The 18,816-nt window shown below is 39.2% G+C and overlaps 1 protein-coding gene across 2 annotated transcripts in view; it reads left to right on the top strand.

The window, feature by feature from the left end:
• IARS1 (isoleucyl-tRNA synthetase 1) overlaps window positions 1–18,816 on the top strand; it is a 194,401-nt gene that overhangs the window by 67,298 nt on the left and 108,287 nt on the right. For both annotated transcript variants that reach the window (XM_045023399.1, XM_045023400.1), the window contains one exon: window positions 13,642–13,768. In XM_045023399.1, coding sequence (XP_044879334.1) covers window positions 13,642–13,768 — 127 coding nt within the window. The remainder of the gene's footprint in view (window positions 1–13,641; window positions 13,769–18,816) is intronic.

The raw sequence follows: 18,816 nt of genomic DNA, 5'->3' as shown, positions 1-18,816 counted from the left end.
CTGGGAATGGTTTTCCAACCAGTTTTGCACCCATCTTATAGTAGCTACTCATAGGTTGCATTTCCGTAGTTTGTTTATGAGAAGGTCATGCAAGACAGTATCAAAAGCTTTACTAAAGTCAAGATATACCACGTCTACGGCTTCCCCCCATCCACAAGGCTTGTTACCCTGTCAAAGAAAGCTATTGGTTTGGTTTGACACAATTTGTTCTTGGCAAATCCATGCTGACTGTTCCTTATCTTATTATCTTCTAGATGTTTGCTAATTAATTGCTTAATTGTTTGCTCCATTATCTTTCTGGGTACAGAAGTTAAGCTGACTGGTCTGTAATTCCCCAGGTTGTCCTTATTTGACTTTTTATAAATTGGCATTATATTTCTCCTTTTCTAGTCTTCTGGAATCTCTCCCATCTTCCTTGACTTTTTCAAAGATAATCACTAATGACTCAGATATCTCCACTCCTTGAGTATTCTAGGATGCATTTTATCAGGCCCTGGTGACTTGAAGACATCGAATTTGTCTAAGTAATTTTTAACTTGTTCTTTTCTTCTTTTACCCTCTGATCCTACCCCAGACAAATAAAAAAGTCATTAAGCACCTCTGCTATTTCCACATTTTCTGTTCTTATGCCCCCCCCGAGTAACAGGCCTACCCTGTCCTTGGTCTTCCTCTTGCTTCTAATGTATCTGTAGAATGTATTCTTATTATCCTTCATATCTCTAACTAGTTTAATCTTGTTTTGTGCCTTGGCCTTTCTAATTTTGTCCCTACATACTTGTTATTTGTTTATATTCATCTTTTGTAATTTGACCTAGTTTCCACTTTTTTGTAGAACTCTTTTGAGTGTCAGATGATTGAAGATCTCCTGGTTAAGCCAGGGTGGTCTCCTGCCATACTTCTATCTTTCCTATGCAGTGGGATAGTTTTGCTCTTCTGCCCTTAATAATGTCTCTTTGAAAAACTGCCACCCGTCTTTTACTGTTTTTCCCCTTAGACTTGTTTCCCATGAGATCTTACCTACCAACTCCCTGAGTTTGCTAAAGTCTGCCTTCTTGAAATCCATTCTTTTTTTTGCTGTTCTCCCTCCTAACTCCTTACCCTACCTTTTTCATGATCACTTTCACCCAAGCTGCCTTCCACTTTCAAATTCTCAACCAGTTCCTCTCTGTTTGTCAAAATCAAATCTAGGACAGCCTCTCCTCTTTTTGAAATAAAAAATCGTCTCCAATACATTCCAAGAACTTGTTGGATAAGCTGTGCCCTGCTGTGTTATTTTCCCAGCAGATGCCTGGGTAGTTGAAGTCCCCCATGACCACCAAGTCCTATGTGTTGGATGATTTTGTTAGTTGTATATAAAAAGCCTCATCTACCTCTTCTTCATGGTTAGGCGGTCTGTAATAAACCTCTACCATGACATCACACTTGTTTTTTACCCCTTTTATCCTTATCCAGAGACTTTCAACAAGTCCGTCTCCTATTTCCATCTCAGCCTCAGTCCAAGTGTATACATTTTTGATATACAAGGTAACACCTCCGCCCTTTTTCCCCCGGCTGTATTTCCTGAGCAAGCTGTACCCTTATATACCAATATTCAGTCACGCGTATTATCCCACCAAGTCAGACTGTGATGCCAACTATGTCATAATTGTGTTTATTTACTAGCATTTTGAGTTCTTCCTGCTTATTCCCCATACTTCTCACATCAGTATTCAGAGATCTAAGATACTGATTTGATTTCTCTCTCTCTCCCCCCAGTTCTGTCTTGTCTCTCCTTTATACCTGCTGTAACAACCCATGTTCCCCCCCAAAGTGACCACGTTTTTGACTTACCTGTGGGCTTTGGTCACCTGCCCCCTTCGAACCTAGTTTAAAGCCCTCCTCACTGGGTTAGCCACTCTGTATCCAAATATGCTCTTCCCCTTCCTCGATGGGTGGACCCCATCTCTGCTTAGCAGTCCTTCTCCTGGAACAGCATTCCGTGGTCAAGGAAGCCAAAACCCTCCCGGCAACACCTCCAGGATGCATCTCTCTCTGCTTGGGCCCCTACCCTTGACTGGAAGGATCAAAGAGAACACCACCTGCGCTCCCAGCTCCTTCACCCTTACTCCAGAGCCCTGTAGTCACTTCTGATCTGCCAAGGGTCATATTTTGCAGTATTATTAGTGTCTACATGGATGAGTAGCATGGGGTAGTAGTGAGAGGGCCGGATGATGTTCGACAATCCCTCCATAATGTCTCAGATACGGGCCCCTGGCAGGCAGCATACCTCCCAGGATGCCATGCCATGGTGACAGATAGATGTCTCAGTCTCCCTCAGAAGAGAATCACCGACCACCACTACCTGACATTTCCTCTTGGGAGTGGTGGCTGTGATCCTCCCAGCCTTGAGGGGTATGTGGCTTCTCCTTCTCCTTCACCTTTGGGGGTGATTTCTCATCGCTCACTTCCAGGGCAGCATAGCGGTTTTCCATCACCACGGTGGGTGGCTTGGGAGTAGGGATGGAGCATGGCCTGCTGCCAGAAGTAACCAGCAGCCAGTGTCCTCCATATGAGAGCGCTATATCCTCCTCCCCCGGTGGCATGACAGCAGTCCTCTGTAGCTGGATAGCTTCCTCAGCCTTGGAAGTCTCCATATGAATACTATCAATGAATTCCTTGTGGGCTCGGATGCTCCTCAGCCTAGCCACCTCCTCCTATAGCTCTCCCACCTGCTTCCTGAGATTCCACCAGCAGGCACCTTTCACACTGGATGTCTTCCTCCCCCCAGCCTGGCTCTGTGAGTGGGAAATGCAGGCCATAGTCTCTGCAATACTGCAAGTACACACCAGGATCTGGATAGAGGCATCCATGGTTAGGTTGTCTGTCTGGATACAGGTGGAGGAGACAGGAGCAGTGTTGGCACTGGTGATGCGGCCCTTCCTAACCATAGCAATTATATTATGACTCCCTCCCAAACTCCCTTGTTTGTGGTCCCTTTGGTCGCTTAGCCTCTGGCTTTTAAGGCCTTCCCTCCTACGTCAGCCCTACCCACTTGTTAATCACACAGGAGGGTGATCACAAGGCTGATTGAGGCTGATCAAAGATTATCAAGGATGATCCAGGGAACAAAGGCTCAAACAATCCCCAGACACACAATCCCAACTGACTCAATAAGTGAAATAACCTGATAGAGAGAGGAAAAACAAACAGCGGAGCAAACTCACTCATCCCAAAGTTAGTACTTGCACCTTGTTTCTTCAGCAGGGAGATCTTTGGTTAAAAATGGGTATCCATGGCAAATAAACCAAATAATACTTTTAATATATAAAATGATGCGTTACGTGGAAAAAAATATTAAATATCCATGTACTATAAGTAACTAAGGCTTTACTGAAGGGGTAACATAAGAGGTAATTATTGGAGATGGCAGCCATTTTGAGAGACTCAGGCTTTGTGACTCAGCTGTGTGCTGACAGCACTCAGGTCTGTCATTCTGCCCACTGATACAGCATTTATTGTTCCAAAGATTGTTGTCGTGCCTTCCTTCCTTTTTCCTATCAACCTTTTTATCATGGACTCATATTGGGATGGGAGAAGGAAGAGAAGACGAAAATGTACCCTCACAAATGGGGGGAGGGAAGAGGAGCAGAATAGAGAACCTTTTGGGTGTACACAGTGCTACTTCACTGGTTATCCAGTGTTTAAATACCCTGGTGATAAGACAGCTCAGAGTGAAGGCTTTAGTGCTGTATACTCTGGGACTCTCAAACTGTAGCCAAGTTTGAGGGGCGACTTGAATTAATTTCTGCCATCCCTGTGCTCCTTTTTAGCAGGTGGATTGTAATTAAGGTCTCCCTAAATAGCTCTTATGAAACTCGGCTTGCATGGAAGTTTTTTTTAAAGTGATATGCCTGCTGTGAATATTAATTGACATGAGAGAAATTAAGCATCTCCTTGTTGTAGATTATCCAAAATGCTTCAGAGGTGGCTCATTAAGTGTGCGGTAAGAAAATGAACAGCTTGGATTTATAAGGTGGTTTTATACTTAATGTTGCTTTCAGTGTTTAGTAGCAGCGCATACTGCTGTTCTACTTTTGGGAAAAATAATGGAAGGAGGGGGTAAAAGAGTTTTGCCCTCTGCTTGAATTAGCTTTTACAAGAAGTTTTTACTGTTCTGATGACTGAGAATGAGTATACACGTTGATTTGCCTGATGTCAATGTGAAAACTACAGTTGTTTGTTCATGAATAAGGAAAAGGAGTATTCCAATAGTAAAAACAATATCCGTCTAATAGGCATTTAATCTTGATATGGGGAGGACATGTAGCGGTAGAACTTGAAGGTATATCCACCAAGGGCAACATTCATCCTGATTCAGGGGATCTCCACTTGAATTCTACTTCCTCATCATGTTGAGGATTTAAGTGATGTCTACAGCCGTATGTACATCATTTGCACTGGAGATAAACTTGACCCCAAATGTTGACAGCTGTCGTGGAAAAGATAGGCTTATACTAATAGTATAAGATACTGATGAAAAGTATGACAGTAATTTTAAAAAAATGTACACTTCCTCCATCCAATGATTTTGTTAATTGACAATATTCATAACACTTAATAATTAAAAGAAAGTAGTTTCTTATTTTGGAAAAAATTGCCTATTCAGATGACACACATGCCATGACTTAACTGAATACCTTATTTTTTTTTAAAGGCATCGTGTAAAAGCAATGATGTCTTATGGATTGGCATAATCTCATTTTTGTGGCTTCACTGACATAGGGAAGCTTGTGCTTTTATAAATGTCTTGTAAAATTATGCTGATTTCTCTAGCATGTGATTTCATAAAAATTTTTTTAAAGGCATCCAGGATATAGTATTAAAAAAAAAAATCCTTATGTAGCAAAAACGATGTGAGTCTGACTCTCTCAAAAAAGACTGCTCACTGAAAACATTTCCCTTCTGTGTACCATAAGTCTCACTTACGTGTACCACAGCCTTGGGGCTTGATTTCAGAGGTGCTACGGTCATTTCCTGCTGACTTCGGTTGTAGGTATTCAGCATGTCTCAAAATCAGGAGCTTTGTGTTGGAGGGATTTGGCCATTTTGATACGGTCTTGGGAGTAGGACCTAACTTTTTAAATTCTGATTTGGGTTCTTGAGGGCTTCAGCATCTCCTGAAAACTGGAGATGAATGCTTTTTGGGCTGTATTAACCTTTGCAAATGAGTTTTATGACTGCCTTGCTTTTTTAATTAAAAAAAAAAACTGTTAAGAATATTGTCCCTTAAGAATACTCTCTTCTTATAGATGTTGCTTTTGACAAAATAGATTAAATTTTAAACATAGTTTGTCAAACTTTATAACCTAATTGAATTCCTAATTAGTTTTTTAATGAGTTAACTTACCATTAATAAATTTTTGAACAGGCATGGCTTTAAAGCTAGCAACTGTCTTCATTTTGAAAAATGAGCTAGTAATATCTTGAAAGAATGCATGAGCAAATGGAACAGTAATACTTCAAAGTTAAGTAGGAGCTCAGAGCTTTACAAAAACGCTTCTCAATCTCCTATGACTGAAGTTGGTTGTCTACCCATTTTACAGCTAGGGAGGTGGAAGTACAGACATTGTGTGACTTGCCAAATGTATTGGAGCAAGTGTGGTAAAACTGGTAAACAAAACTCAAGAGCCCTGATCCCCAGTGCCAATAAGCCACGGTCCCTTACCGAAGACTCTGCTGCATGAACTTTTACCCTATGTTCCTATACAAGGTTAGAATTGCTGGAATTACACTTCATGTTGTAACCTTGGCCAAATCACTTAATCTTCTTGCTTCAGTTTCCCCATCTATAAAAGGGGGATAATACTTCCCTACCTCACACTGGAGTCAGAAGTCTGTGTAATTTATATTTGAGTTGATGAGGACTGTAGAAAAGTGTGGAAATAAACAGAAGAGAGATGCTGAGTCAGCTGTTGCATGTAAATTTCAGTTTTTAAAAGGTCTCCCTTTTCTCACCCTCTGTCATCTACTGTACTACTGTGTTTAAGTTTGGCCAAAGGGTCCCCATATGACTAGTTATCAAAAACTCTACCTTCAGGCAGGACCCACCAACTTCCAGATCAGGCATTCTTTGTATCTAAAGTAAAAGCCCCATCACAGAGGGGAAAGGAAGAATGATGGATTGGGAGACAGACAGATGCAAAAGACAATAAGTGACTTCATTTTATTTTGAAAACCTGTTACATTTCCCACCTGCAGGAGGCTTGATTGCACAAAGCATTAGATCAGGGGTCGGCATTGTTTTCAAAGAGGGAAAAAATATGACCAATGGGAGTGGTGGCCAGCACATCCTTGTGGCCTGTGGCCCCCTGCAGCTCCCATTGACTGGGAAGGGCAAACCGTGGCTATTGGAAGCTGCAGGAGGCCGTGCCTGTGGATGGTCAACGTAAACAAAATGTATCGTGGCCTACCAGTGGATCACCCTGGTGGGTCACGTGGCGAAGGTTGTCAACTCCTGCATTAGATAATGGGAAATTCTGAGAGAAGACTGGTCAGCTAGTTCTTACCTTTTCTCCATCTTGTCCCCAACTAGAAGCAAGGTCCTAAGGCGATATTTTTTTCTCTTTGAAAACAGTCCCAATATCTATTAAATCTAGTGCAAAAATCTATATTGATAATTTTGCAACAGTAAAAGCAGAAAGTCAGAAAATGTTAAGGTTCTAACAATAATTGCTTTTCATGCTCATAATGCATACCTAATATTTTTGATAATTAGTGATTAAGTTGTATATAAATGTAATTACTGTAATAATCAAACATACTATGGACCAGATCACTAGCTAGTACAAATGTAGTCTGGGCTCACTTGCACTAGCTGAGGATCTGGCCTCCTGAATGTGATGGTATGTTACTGTAACTATATACTGGTTTTGCGCTTTTTGACTTGTGAAATTTGCAAATTCACTTGTTGCATTGAATTTAACTTTCAATGTCAATTTGATGTTTAATACTTGAAAAGATAGCAGTTTGTTTTTATGGATGAGAAAGCTAAACCTGGGGATTTAACTTGTTTTAACCCATTGATTTTAATTTGAAGGTTTTACCACACCTCTTTCAACTTCTAGCATAAAATTAATTCCTTAAGTCCCTTTTTTTGCTGTCCATCAGTGAAGCTTTAGTTAAGAATAACAAATGGATATTTTTCCCCATGTAAGCTGTTTAATTTTAAATGTGAAAGTTATATTTCTTTTATTTGGCATAAGTAGAGACTTTTTTAACCAAACACCTGTAACTTCCTACTTTTTTTTAATATGATAGAATTGTCATTTTGTGTCTATATGACCAAATATATCTCGTGGTTCATGTAATCCAAATGCCAGTTAAGTTTCCTTTAAGGCATCCACAATTGCCTAAGCATATAGCAAAGTCCAACACTAGATGGTAGCATTTACTGGGGAGAACGTAAACTTCCTTCTGTCATCTAGGCTGGGATACAAAAGAAAACAACTGCAAAAGTAACTCAATGTATGTGTTATTTTAGCACAATGTAAGTAAGAGGGCATGATCATTGGTAAAAATCAGATTTAGTGTTGGTTAGAGTAATTTAAGGTCTTTTCTAGCAATCCTGACATGCACCTGGATTCTGATTCAATATATCTGCTATTCCTGCTCAAGGACTCTAGAGCAGAGATTACCAGTTGTGACAATCTGTGACAAATGTTCTTTCTCCCTAATGAAGTGGCCACAAAAAAATTCCATGTCACTTGCCAATTAAAGGATTATTTGAAATAAGGACTTCAGATCTGGAAGGCTAATTGACTAACCTACTTTTAACACCAAGTCTTTAGAGAATTTACTAAATTATCAGTAAATACATTATGTTGAATGTCTGTCCTTTTATGTCTGTAAAATATTAATGTATATGTGTTGAAACAGGCTAATTAATTTGTACTCCAGTGTAACATACTTTTGCATGCAAAGGTCAAAACATTTTAAAGAAAATGGTGTGGAAAGAGCAGAGTGAAGGCTTTATTTCAGAAAGTGAAAGGTTGCCCTTGAAAATGCAAATTTTTCAGCATCATTGGCCAGATTAGGATGTTAAGAGTAATTAGCATAGTGTCTGCATCATGCCACAACTGGTTTTCTGCATATAAAGGCCAGGGCTGGCATTGGGGAGTAGAAAGCAGGGCAATTGCCTGGGGCCCCACACCACAGAGGTCCCCACAAAGCTAAGTTGCTCAGGCTTCAACTTCAGCCCCAGGTGGCAGAGCTCAGAGCCCCAGGCTTCAGGTCTGCACAACGAGGCTTTGGCTTTCTGATCTGGACTCCAGTGAGTCAAACACTGGCCCTCCTTGGTGGACCCCCTGAAACTGCTTGTGGCCCTCCAGGGGGCCCCGGACCCCTGGTTGAGAACTGCTGCTCTAAAGTGTTTGTTGCTACAAGAAACAGGGTAAGAGAGCAAAGGAAAAGATTACCATACAAAAAAAGACTGAAAATACTAATAACTTCAAAAATGAGTAGGGCATATATGGAAAGAATACAGTTTCCTTTTACTGAGGTGACTCTAACTCTTTGTGTAGGGTAGATGGCATGTGCACTATTGTAATAAATTTCCATGAGTTGGAGGGGAGAGATTCTTTTCTTGAAAATTCTGCATGTCTTTGCAAACTGTTGATTTTTTTTTGTCACTATTAATCCCCTTGCTAGCAGGTTAAATTAGGTCTATGATATAGAATTGGAGCTAATTAGTGTCAGAATAGCATGAGAATTCACTTACTTTTCTCCTTGAATTAAAACAATTAAAAATTAATTTGAGGCACATTGAGAGTCAGTTATTGTAGGATAAATTAACATAAAGGAGGTTTTAGATTCTAGAGTTTTTGAGGTCTAGATGCCTGTTTAAAAAGGCAGTGACTGTAAATGTTATACTAAATTCAAACTATCTTTTTCAACCAAAATGTGTTTAGATTTTGAGGAAATCTTGGTGTTTGAAATTGAGGGACTAGTGCCATTTATTAGATTCTACTTACCCTTCCATTAATACAGCTTACTTGTGATGTGCAGCAACCACATTGGGTTGTTCTGGTTTTATGATTTGCTTAAAGAGAGAATTCCCATTATGCCAAAGGGCAGATTAATTTTGGGCCCCAGATAAGATTAAACAAATTGACATTTGAGACCCAAGATAGGATTTGAGCTTGTAGAAGAGGAAGAAAACTAGTGCAGTAGCTTACTCCTCCATCATACCATCTTTCTTATACTAGTTAAGGTAATTCTCTTTTTTTTCCCTCTAACTCTTAAAATAGTGGTTAAATGTTCGGCTGCTGCACTAAATTTCAGGATGTTAAAAATGTATGTCTTAAAATAGCTCATAGCCCAAGAAGATTCTTTTAATCATTAGAAATGTATCAAGTGAAACTTGATTAACTATAGCTAAGTTACTGTGGCTTTCAGAAGAATGTAGTGATTAAAAATAGTTGATGGATGAAAAAGAATTAGTATACATTAAATATTTAATGTATTTAAAGCTATATAATCAGACATATAATTTCAGCTAACAGTTAAAGTTGTTTTGGTGGTAAAGTAAGTGACATTTCTGCTATAGCAGTATTTGACAGTGCTATTTACTTAAATATTTACACTGTTGTCTTCAGCAAGACATGGAAATAATAGTGATGAGACAGTAGTCCTATATCTACTGCTGGGAGGAAGCCATGGAGAAAGGCGTGGCAACTCATTTAGTGCTGCAGTGCACGTATGAGCTCTGGAGTAGAATGAGTTTAAATCAATATTTAGAATTACAGTATGAGCACTGTAGAAACATTTCAAAGTAGGCTTGTGAAAAAGGAACAGCTGTCTTAGTCTTTCCTTTCAATCATTTTTATTTTATCATTATGTACAGGAACTCCTCACTTAACCTTGTGTTAAAACACAGGTTATTCAAATGAGCCCACCTTACCAAGCAATCCAAGGGTGGTCTGTATCCAACACTCTTTACCACTCCACCAATTTCTTTGTCATCTTCCAGTAATTATCTTGGGTTTTTTTTGGTGACTGAAAAATATACTGAATAGTATTATGTCAATAACTGATCCTTGGGAGACCCCACTAGAAACACTTACACTGGATGACCATTACCTATTCACAAGTACTCTGAGATCTATCTGTCAATGTTTTGAATCTATTTAATATGGGCTCCATTGGGGGGGTGGAGGGGGAAGGGGAGGATAATTCAGATTTTATGGGAATGTCAGGGTTAAGTCAGATACCTTACACAAATCTATTATTTTAACAGAGTTATCTTTTTTAACCAGATATTTGATCTCATCAAAAAAGTTATCAAGTTTGTGTGTTTTTCAAGACCTATCTTCCATAAAACCATGTTGATTGGCATTACTTATGCTGCTGTCCTTTAATTCTTTATGGCTTGCCCACTAAGTTCTCGCACCTGTGGTTCTTCAGTTTGGGAATCTGTGATCAGTGGTATACAATGATCAGGCAGCCTTCTTAAAACAAGAATTGTTGGGTCATAGTAGGAACAAAGTGTTAGAGACTCTCAGCAGGTCCCTATATCTGGCTGGTTCTCCATAACAGCTACTGTCCCTTTCTCTTTAAACCCTGATATAGTTCTTTTGTTCTTCTGGTCAAAACCAGTCCAGTAGGCTCAGTAGGAGTCTAGCCAGAATCTGTAGGGCCAGTAGTTCTGTGTGTTAACAGCTGAGGAGTGGCTTAGCTTGAGTTGTGTTCCTTCTTAACTGTTTTTCAAGGCAGACCCTTGCTGAGAGAAACTAATATAATCATATAGAAAATATCTCAATAACAAGGTCAATATACAGTATCATAATTTATCACAAGATGGCTCCCAATCAGTCAACCTGATACACATTTAAAGAATTCCTTCTTACTGTCCTTAACCCTGCTGGCCATAGGTTTTTTAATTGATACTTTTAGCTTCCCTTATCAATTGTCAGAGTTTCCTAACTGTTAACTTATACTAGTTGCAATCAGCTTCTTAGTTTTTCCATTTGTTAATTAAATTTTTTTTATTGCTGCTTTCACCTCACCATTAATTGAGATGCCTTTTTAACCAGTGGAGCCTTCTTTAGTGTTTACGGAAATATTTTTTGGAATCTAGCACAGCATATTTAGACAGACACACCCTCAGATATTATGGTGATGAGTACTATAGAAAATCCCAACATGATTGCTTGAAGGATGTCTCTGGAAGAGTTTCTGCTTGAATCACTGGCTGGATAGGCAAGTAAGAATTAGGAAATTCACAGTACTGCTGGGTTGCATACATCTGCATTACACCTGGCTATCTATCATATATTGGACCATATTTGTATCACCAAACTGATCAATGTTCATACTCTTCGGCAAATTACTCATTTTGAATTGAGTTGAATTTCATTAAATATTTTCAGACTCATCAGTATTGCAACTTGAATTTAATTAATTTTATTTTAATGTTTTGCTTTTCTTGAATTAGTAGACTTCAGAGTTGCATGTTTCCATACCAATTTGGCATACTTGCATGCAAGTACTTTTGAGAGTATGGCTACTTCAAATCTTAGAAAAATCAGTCAATAAAATGTTCCTATGGCTAAGTCAGACTCTTTTTACCCACTTTCAGTTTTAAATAGTTGGGTGAGGTTTGGGGAGTGGAGTTAGGGGAATATCAACACTGGTGCTATGAGGGATGTAGGTAAAGTCAGTGAGGATAAATATTTCAAAAGCACTTAAGTCCCATTGATGCTTTACAACTTGAGACTTAGACTCTATGATCACATGGGTGCTTTTGACATTTTAAATCTCTGAATGTCTTTTTGAAAGTCAAAAATAATTCTGGATATTTTTCCCTTAAATTTTATACACTCTTATTTGTGTATCTGTGACATTGGCTTAAAGCAATATATTACCAGCTCAGTAATGCTTATAAGCCTACGGCAATACGGGGTCTGAAAATGTTGTAGTGCCTTGATGTTCAGTGAAACTTCAAAAAAAAATGCATTGACTTCCTAAGGAATATGCATAATGAATTTTCAGTTTCCAGGGCTGCTTCCTACAACCCACCACTTCTTTTATGTTCTGTGACTTTTAAAATGTTTCTTTAGGCATGAAAGTAATATGCTGTTGACCTCAACAGTTACCACTTTTTCTAGTACATTGTATAGTCACTGAATTGAATTAAACACAGTTATGTCTTAACATTCTCTTCAGCTGTAACTATGTGTATATGAGCTGTAAAGCCCCAAATGAGTTATGCAAATGAATCCCATAATTCACAAAAAAGTTCTCTCTAGGCCTGAAAGGTTGTCTTTATATCAAGCTTTAGCATGCAACTCTTTTTATTTTTGTATACGTGCTTCTATCAGTTACAAATAATTTTTTTTAAAGTTTTTTTTTTTTTACTAAACTGTAAAATGCACAAGTTCTTCTTTGAGTGATAGCATATGCCCGTTTCCAGTGTAGGTGTGCACACACCTACAGCAGAATGGACTTGTGCAACACAGTTCAAAGAACAACTGTTACAAGAAGGTAACTAACTGAGGTTTGGGTTTGTTTGGTTTTTTAACAAATGCAGCAGGCTGTGGTCTGTGACTATGTAGAGAATGTGAATAATCAATTGCTAACCAAACTATCAGATTAATTAGTCTTGACAGGGTATAATCCTCAACATTATCTTTGATCTTCAAGATATTTCATATATGCTCAGATCTCAAAGCCCATTTAGCTAAAAATGAAGTTTTCAAAGAGTGCTGCCATTGACTATATATTTTTTTTTAATTTGAGACCCATGAACAGTTTTACTAAGAATAGGGCAAGAGCCATCACCTTGTGGGAGAGTGAGTGGATCTGGAACTTTGTTTATTCTCAAGGATCCATGCTCTGGAATAGTCTCTAACTTGTGCAATGTTGATAGAAATGATATCCATGGAGCAAAGGCTGGTGATAGGTGCTAAACAGCTGCCCACAGTGCCAACTTAGCCTAGTCAACTGAACTTTTAATTGTTGTCTTACAACCCCGTTATAAGATTTTCATGCATTAGCCAAAAATGGGTGGGTGGGTAGAAGCCTGCAATATCAGAATCCTCAGTTAATGTCAAAAAAGATTGTTTCCTTAAGAACTGTTTTTGTAAGATAGTGATAATGTGAATTTTTCTAAATCTTTGTCTCAACTTTTAGTAGTAATTTTCTAAAGAAAGGTATCCCAATGAAGCATGAACATCATTATTACCTTTTGTATGGGTATAATATGCATCCATGGGCACATTGTAGATATTTGTCTAATCTAACACAGATGTTGATGGAATTACTTTGAGAATGAACAATAAAACATAATATTCTTGCACTTGCATAGCACATTTGGAGATCTGTAGGAGTCAGAAGAAGCAATACTATTATTTTTTTCTCCAAAGGTCATACAATTAATAAACGCAGCAAAGAGTCTTGTGGCACCTTATAGACTAACAGACGTAATAAACGCAATTCCTAGCAAATGGCCAACACAGTAACCTGAAACTACACCAATTAATGCAAATATCAGAAAATAAATCACTTTTGTTGTGATATGGAGGTATGAATGTAATGTTAACCTTTCAGTCATCTGATAGGCATAGTTTGCAGATAATAATGTAATTGCTTTTAACTTTTGTACAGGGTTCCTGACTTTGTGAGAGAGAAACGTTTTGGAAACTGGCTGAAAGATGCACATGACTGGGCTATTTCCAGGAACCGATACTGGGGAACACCTATCCCTTTGTGGGTCAGCAGTGATTTTGAAGAGGTACGTAAGAAAACAGAAATCTCCAGTAGTTGACAGAAGAAACCCTGCTATGTTACAAAGTTGGTTTGCTTGGTTTCCTAGAGCACAGAACCGTCTTAGTGCTTTGCAGTTTGAAGTGCTCTGCTAATAGTTCCTAAAACTGCCATGCTAGTAAAGGACAAAAAGTAGTGCTTTTTTTCTTTATCTCTCTAATGTAAAATTTCAGGTGTATTTTTCTTGTTTGTTTTTTATATTTTAAATTAAGCTCTATCCTGGAAGAATCCACAGCGTCGGGAAAACTAGTGAAACTATAACATCATAAGATAAAACTGAGAAGAGAAGGATTTTTTTTTTAGTCACTATTTTTCAGCTCTTGATTTAATTTTTAACACTCAAGAAAACGTCTGTGTATAACTGGTAGATCCAAACTGCCTAAGATTTTCTCTTGCACGTTAAGCCTACATTAGTAGAAAAGCTGATATATAAATATATGGTATTGGACTGGGTGAGTTGTAAGGTGTCTCAGCATTAGTAGCATGAAGTAAATGTACAAAACTATATACTGAGGTAATTGGCAGTGCCCAAGTTCCTGGTCTCATAAAACACCCAGATGTTCAATTTCTTTAAAGGTAAAATACTGCTACTCTAGGGATCAGCTTGATTAGTCAATTCTGATAACACAAGTAGATGGAAAAAGAAAACAAGTGAAGTTGTCAGGATGCCCATATAAGCCTGAATGGTGGTGATAGCATTCTGAAGCTTCTTTTCCTTTCTACCCCCCTTGCTAATAAGGAGGTAACACATATTATCACTCTGGACTGAAGCAGGATAACAGAGAATATTATATGTAGGTAAAAAGTAACTTTTGTGCCTCACACACTTTACCTGTTCTTATGTTTAAAAACATTTCTACTGCCCAACAGAGCAAGATCAAGTTATTTCTACCTTGACCCACTGTTTACTTTTATAAACAAAAAGGTGTATTTTCCATAAAAATTGACACAGATATTGCTGTATTGTCCAGATATGTTGGCAGTCTCTGCTGTCTTACTGTACTATAAAATCTTAAATTTGAGAAGCTACCATTTATATTAATCGATCTTGCTTTCCTGCTTAGAGATGCTTTAGGCTCCTATTATGGTGTTTTGCTGATTTTGACATGATATTCCTAAGGCCACTGAAGAGGCAGGTCTCATCAAATGGGGAGAGGTTTTATACAGGAGGGAGGTGGTGGAAACTCTTAGGCTAAGTGAATCCTGACCTGCATCTAACAGCTGTATATTATCCTTCCCTTGCAGTATTATGTCCTTCATGACCCTTGGAAAAACTAGGACACAGATTCTCAAACTGTGATCCCTGGACTATTTGTTGGTGGTCCATGGAGAGTTGATTGGTTCCTTTATGCTAATGATGTCTCCCTGCAGCAGATGCTATACTGCATTAAGATGGCTAAAAATAAAACAAACATTTTCTTATATTACTCTTCCTTGGAAGCAATTGCTGTAATTCTCTGAGTGGCCCACCTGTGGATTAAAATCCACTTCCATGACTGACAGTTTTGTACCTAATGGGTACAGAATGGCCAAGTCAAAATTAAAATACTCTGTACTGACTAGTAAGGGTTTTAGTATTAGTACTAGTAAAGGTTCAGTACTGTATTATGCTAAAATATTTCAGGTTTGGTCCTGCAGCTGAAAAAGACTGGACAAAAGACTATACTATCCATATTTGCTTCTGCTAATGCTCCTTACAATCTCTGTCCCTCTTTTACTGATGAAATCTTTACAATTCCTTTTCTAATTTGGAAGATTGAACTTCATGTCCATGCAGTTTAGTGTAAATAGCCTCCAGGGATCAGACATTGGGGAAGAAATGGTCTAATGCATACAGACATCTTGCATTTCTCCTGGGGCGGAATGTACCCACTGGCTAGAAAGCAAATATTGAGGTTTGGTAATCTGGTATGGCCACTGGGCCACAGTAAAATTCAAACGGAGTGTGTCTATGTTCACTCATATTTTATATGAAAGGGGATGTTTAAAAATTAATATAAAAGATATGCAGGTGGGAATCTTCTGTTCTCTTCTCATAACACAAGGACAAGGGAAACTGGCTCACCATTAATATAATATAAAATCGAGGTTAACATTGGAACACTCAGAACTTTTTAATTTTACTGTGGTCCAGTAGCCATACCAGACTACTGAACCTCAACAATGTGCCCTTCAAAAAGGAACACTCCATGCGTGCAATTATATTTTGCATGTTAAAATCAGAAAACAATTGTGGATTTATTATTTAATATATAGAAAGGTTACTAATTGCTAGTAAGTGAAATGTAGTACAAATCAATATCTAGTCTCCCACAGTTTTATTTTAGCTGCACTAATTTTTGGCATAATTATAAGGTAGTAGAAACACATAGTGGAAGGTGAGCTTTGAAACTTGTGCTTTTTATTACTCTGTGAAAATCATTGATTTGAGAGCTTAAACCTACAAGTTTCTGAAGAAAGGACTAAGCAGAAAATCCCATTTCAACTAGATATAAAATCTTTTAACACAGCATGACCAGGTTTATAAAGCAGGAAGATGATAAAATATTTAAGTTCTAGAGAACTGGCATGCAGTTTAATTGAAGTTGCTGAATATTTAGTGAAGATGTGGTTCAGATGCTTTAGTGTGGCTTGGAGCTCCTGTCACTCAACTGAGGCATTTGACCAACTAGTTTTATTGCCAGTAGTCTTGTATAACAGCACTAACCACAGGAAATCCCGGGCTATGCTGTTTTTAGTCTGTGAAGAAATCTTTTCTATGTCCCGTGCCCAGTCTGTTTTGTTTCCGCTTGTCCAGTTGCTGCTAGGCTGCCACCTATATCTCATCTTGTCAAGCGTTCTTCATATAAATCATTTCCTGTACGTTTCTTTTAAAACACCTAGGTGGTTTGCTTGGTACTGATATGCAGGTGGGAATCTTCTGTTCTCTCTTCTCATAACACAAGGACAAGGGAAACTGGCCCATCATTAAATGTAATTGCCAATCTGGGTTCCCCACCTTTGTCTACTCTGTGAATCTGTTCTAGCTGCAGCAATTCCATGGAAGGTTCTCCTGGAGGTTTGGTTGTGCAGATGTGAGTTTTCTTCTGGGTGCAGGATGTTTTAAGAACATACATTTTTCCTCCTTGATAGGTTACTCTGATTTTCACTTTAAATAAGCTATGTCTCACTTAACTCTTTCCAGGACCCAAAAATCCCAATTGAGCCAGATGGTAAATTATTCCCTCATGGTAGTCCTAGCAATTTAGTATAGTCAAACTCTTTCATGAGCATGAATTGTTTCCATCCCAGGAGCCGTCAATGGTTGGTAACTCAGAGCAAGTTTAAGATAGATGAGGCCATGTATTAAAGGAGGCTTGAAAGCCTCTGAAAATCTGCCTGCCTTGACAGTCAGAAGTCATTTTGGGTGGGGGGCAATTGCCTCTTCCTTGGTTACCTCAAAGCTGGTCAAGACACTTTTTGAGTCACTTCCTTTTCATCTGCTATACCTTGAACAAATGTGATGTGGAGTGTCCAACTTCTACTGAAGCAAACATTAGTAGAAGGATTGAGGCAGCTCCAGTCCATGGATAGGTATGTTAAAAAGCCCCTTTACTGCTTTTCTATATGGAGTCAAAACACTACTTGTATATTGAAATACCAACCTCTAAAAGCACTAATAAATAGGGAGCATTTTATCTAGACATAATATTTAAAAGTCTGATAAAATGCTAATTGTTGCTAATCTGAAGTGCTAAATCCCATTTTTATTAGACATGTGAAAGGGATGTTGTCAACTCTCAGGCAGGGACAGAGAATGACCCTATAGCCTGGTAGTTAGGGCACTCACTTAGAATGTTGAAGACCCAAGTTCAGGTTCCTGCTCCAGTGACTATTTAAGCGTTTATACACAGTGGAACAGCTTCAGTAGGAGAGACTGTTCCAGAATATCCCATACCCCAGTCATTAGTGCATTCTCCTGCAAGGTAGGAAATACAAATTCAAATTTCTGCTCCACATCAGGCAGAGGGGGGAATTGAACCCACATCCCAGATGAGTGAAACACTGGGCTAAAGGTGATCACTTACACGTTTTTAACTCTACTTTTATATAGTAAATATTGGGTGTTGTGGAAAGTTTGACTTAGAAGGTGTCACCACCCTAAAAAGTTTGGGAAATACTGATTTAGAACATGAATGTCACTTCTGGATCTTAGCCAGTTCCCGTCTAACCATTTTGCTAATGGTTCTAGTTTAAATGGTTAATGACATCATGCAGCAGTTCTTCTTCGAGTGATTGCTCATATGCATTCCAGTTAGGTGTGCGTGCGCCGCGTGCACGCTCGTCGGAAGATTTTTACCTTAGCAACACTCGGTGGGTCGGCTGGGCGCCCCCTGGAGTGGCGCCGCTATAGCGCCAGATATATACCCCTGACGACCCGTCCGCTTCTCAGTTCCTTCTTACCGCCCGTGACGGTCGTTGGAACAGTGGAGCGCGGCATCGCTGTCCTCCACAACCCTAGCTTCTCGCTCGTGTTTTTTATTTGTTGTTGTATATAGTTCAATTTTACTATAGTTAGAGTTAGTAACTAGTTTAGTTGTAGTTAGTGTATAGTTTACTGGGGAATTGGGGGGCTAGCCCCTTTTTTCCCCGACCCGGTGCGGGCTCATGCCCAAGGCACCGGGGTTTAAGCCGTGCTCGGCCTGCCAGAAGCCGATGCCGGTTGGAGACCCTCATGAATCTTGCCTGAAGTGCTTAGGAGAGTCTCATCTTCCCGATAAGTGCCGCATTTGCAAGTCTTTCAAGCCTCGAACAAAAAAGGAGCGGGACTTTCACTTAAAGCAGCTCCTAATGGAGTTGGCACTTAGCCCTGCGGCGCTGGCACTGACCGCCCTGCAGTCTGCTTCGGTGAGGAGCGCACCTTCAGCACCAGCTCAATCCGGTACCGACGCCCGGCACAGATAGCAGCCGGCACCGGCTCCCCGGCACCGTTCCCTTTCCCCTTCGGGGAAACGCAAGGCGGCACCGACGTTGTCC

The sequence above is a fragment of the Mauremys mutica genome, chromosome 7 (assembly GCF_020497125.1).
Source record: "Mauremys mutica isolate MM-2020 ecotype Southern chromosome 7, ASM2049712v1, whole genome shotgun sequence".
In the NCBI taxonomy this organism is placed as follows: domain Eukaryota; kingdom Metazoa; phylum Chordata; order Testudines; family Geoemydidae; genus Mauremys; species Mauremys mutica.
This window is presented reverse-complemented; position numbering and strand designations above follow the sequence as displayed.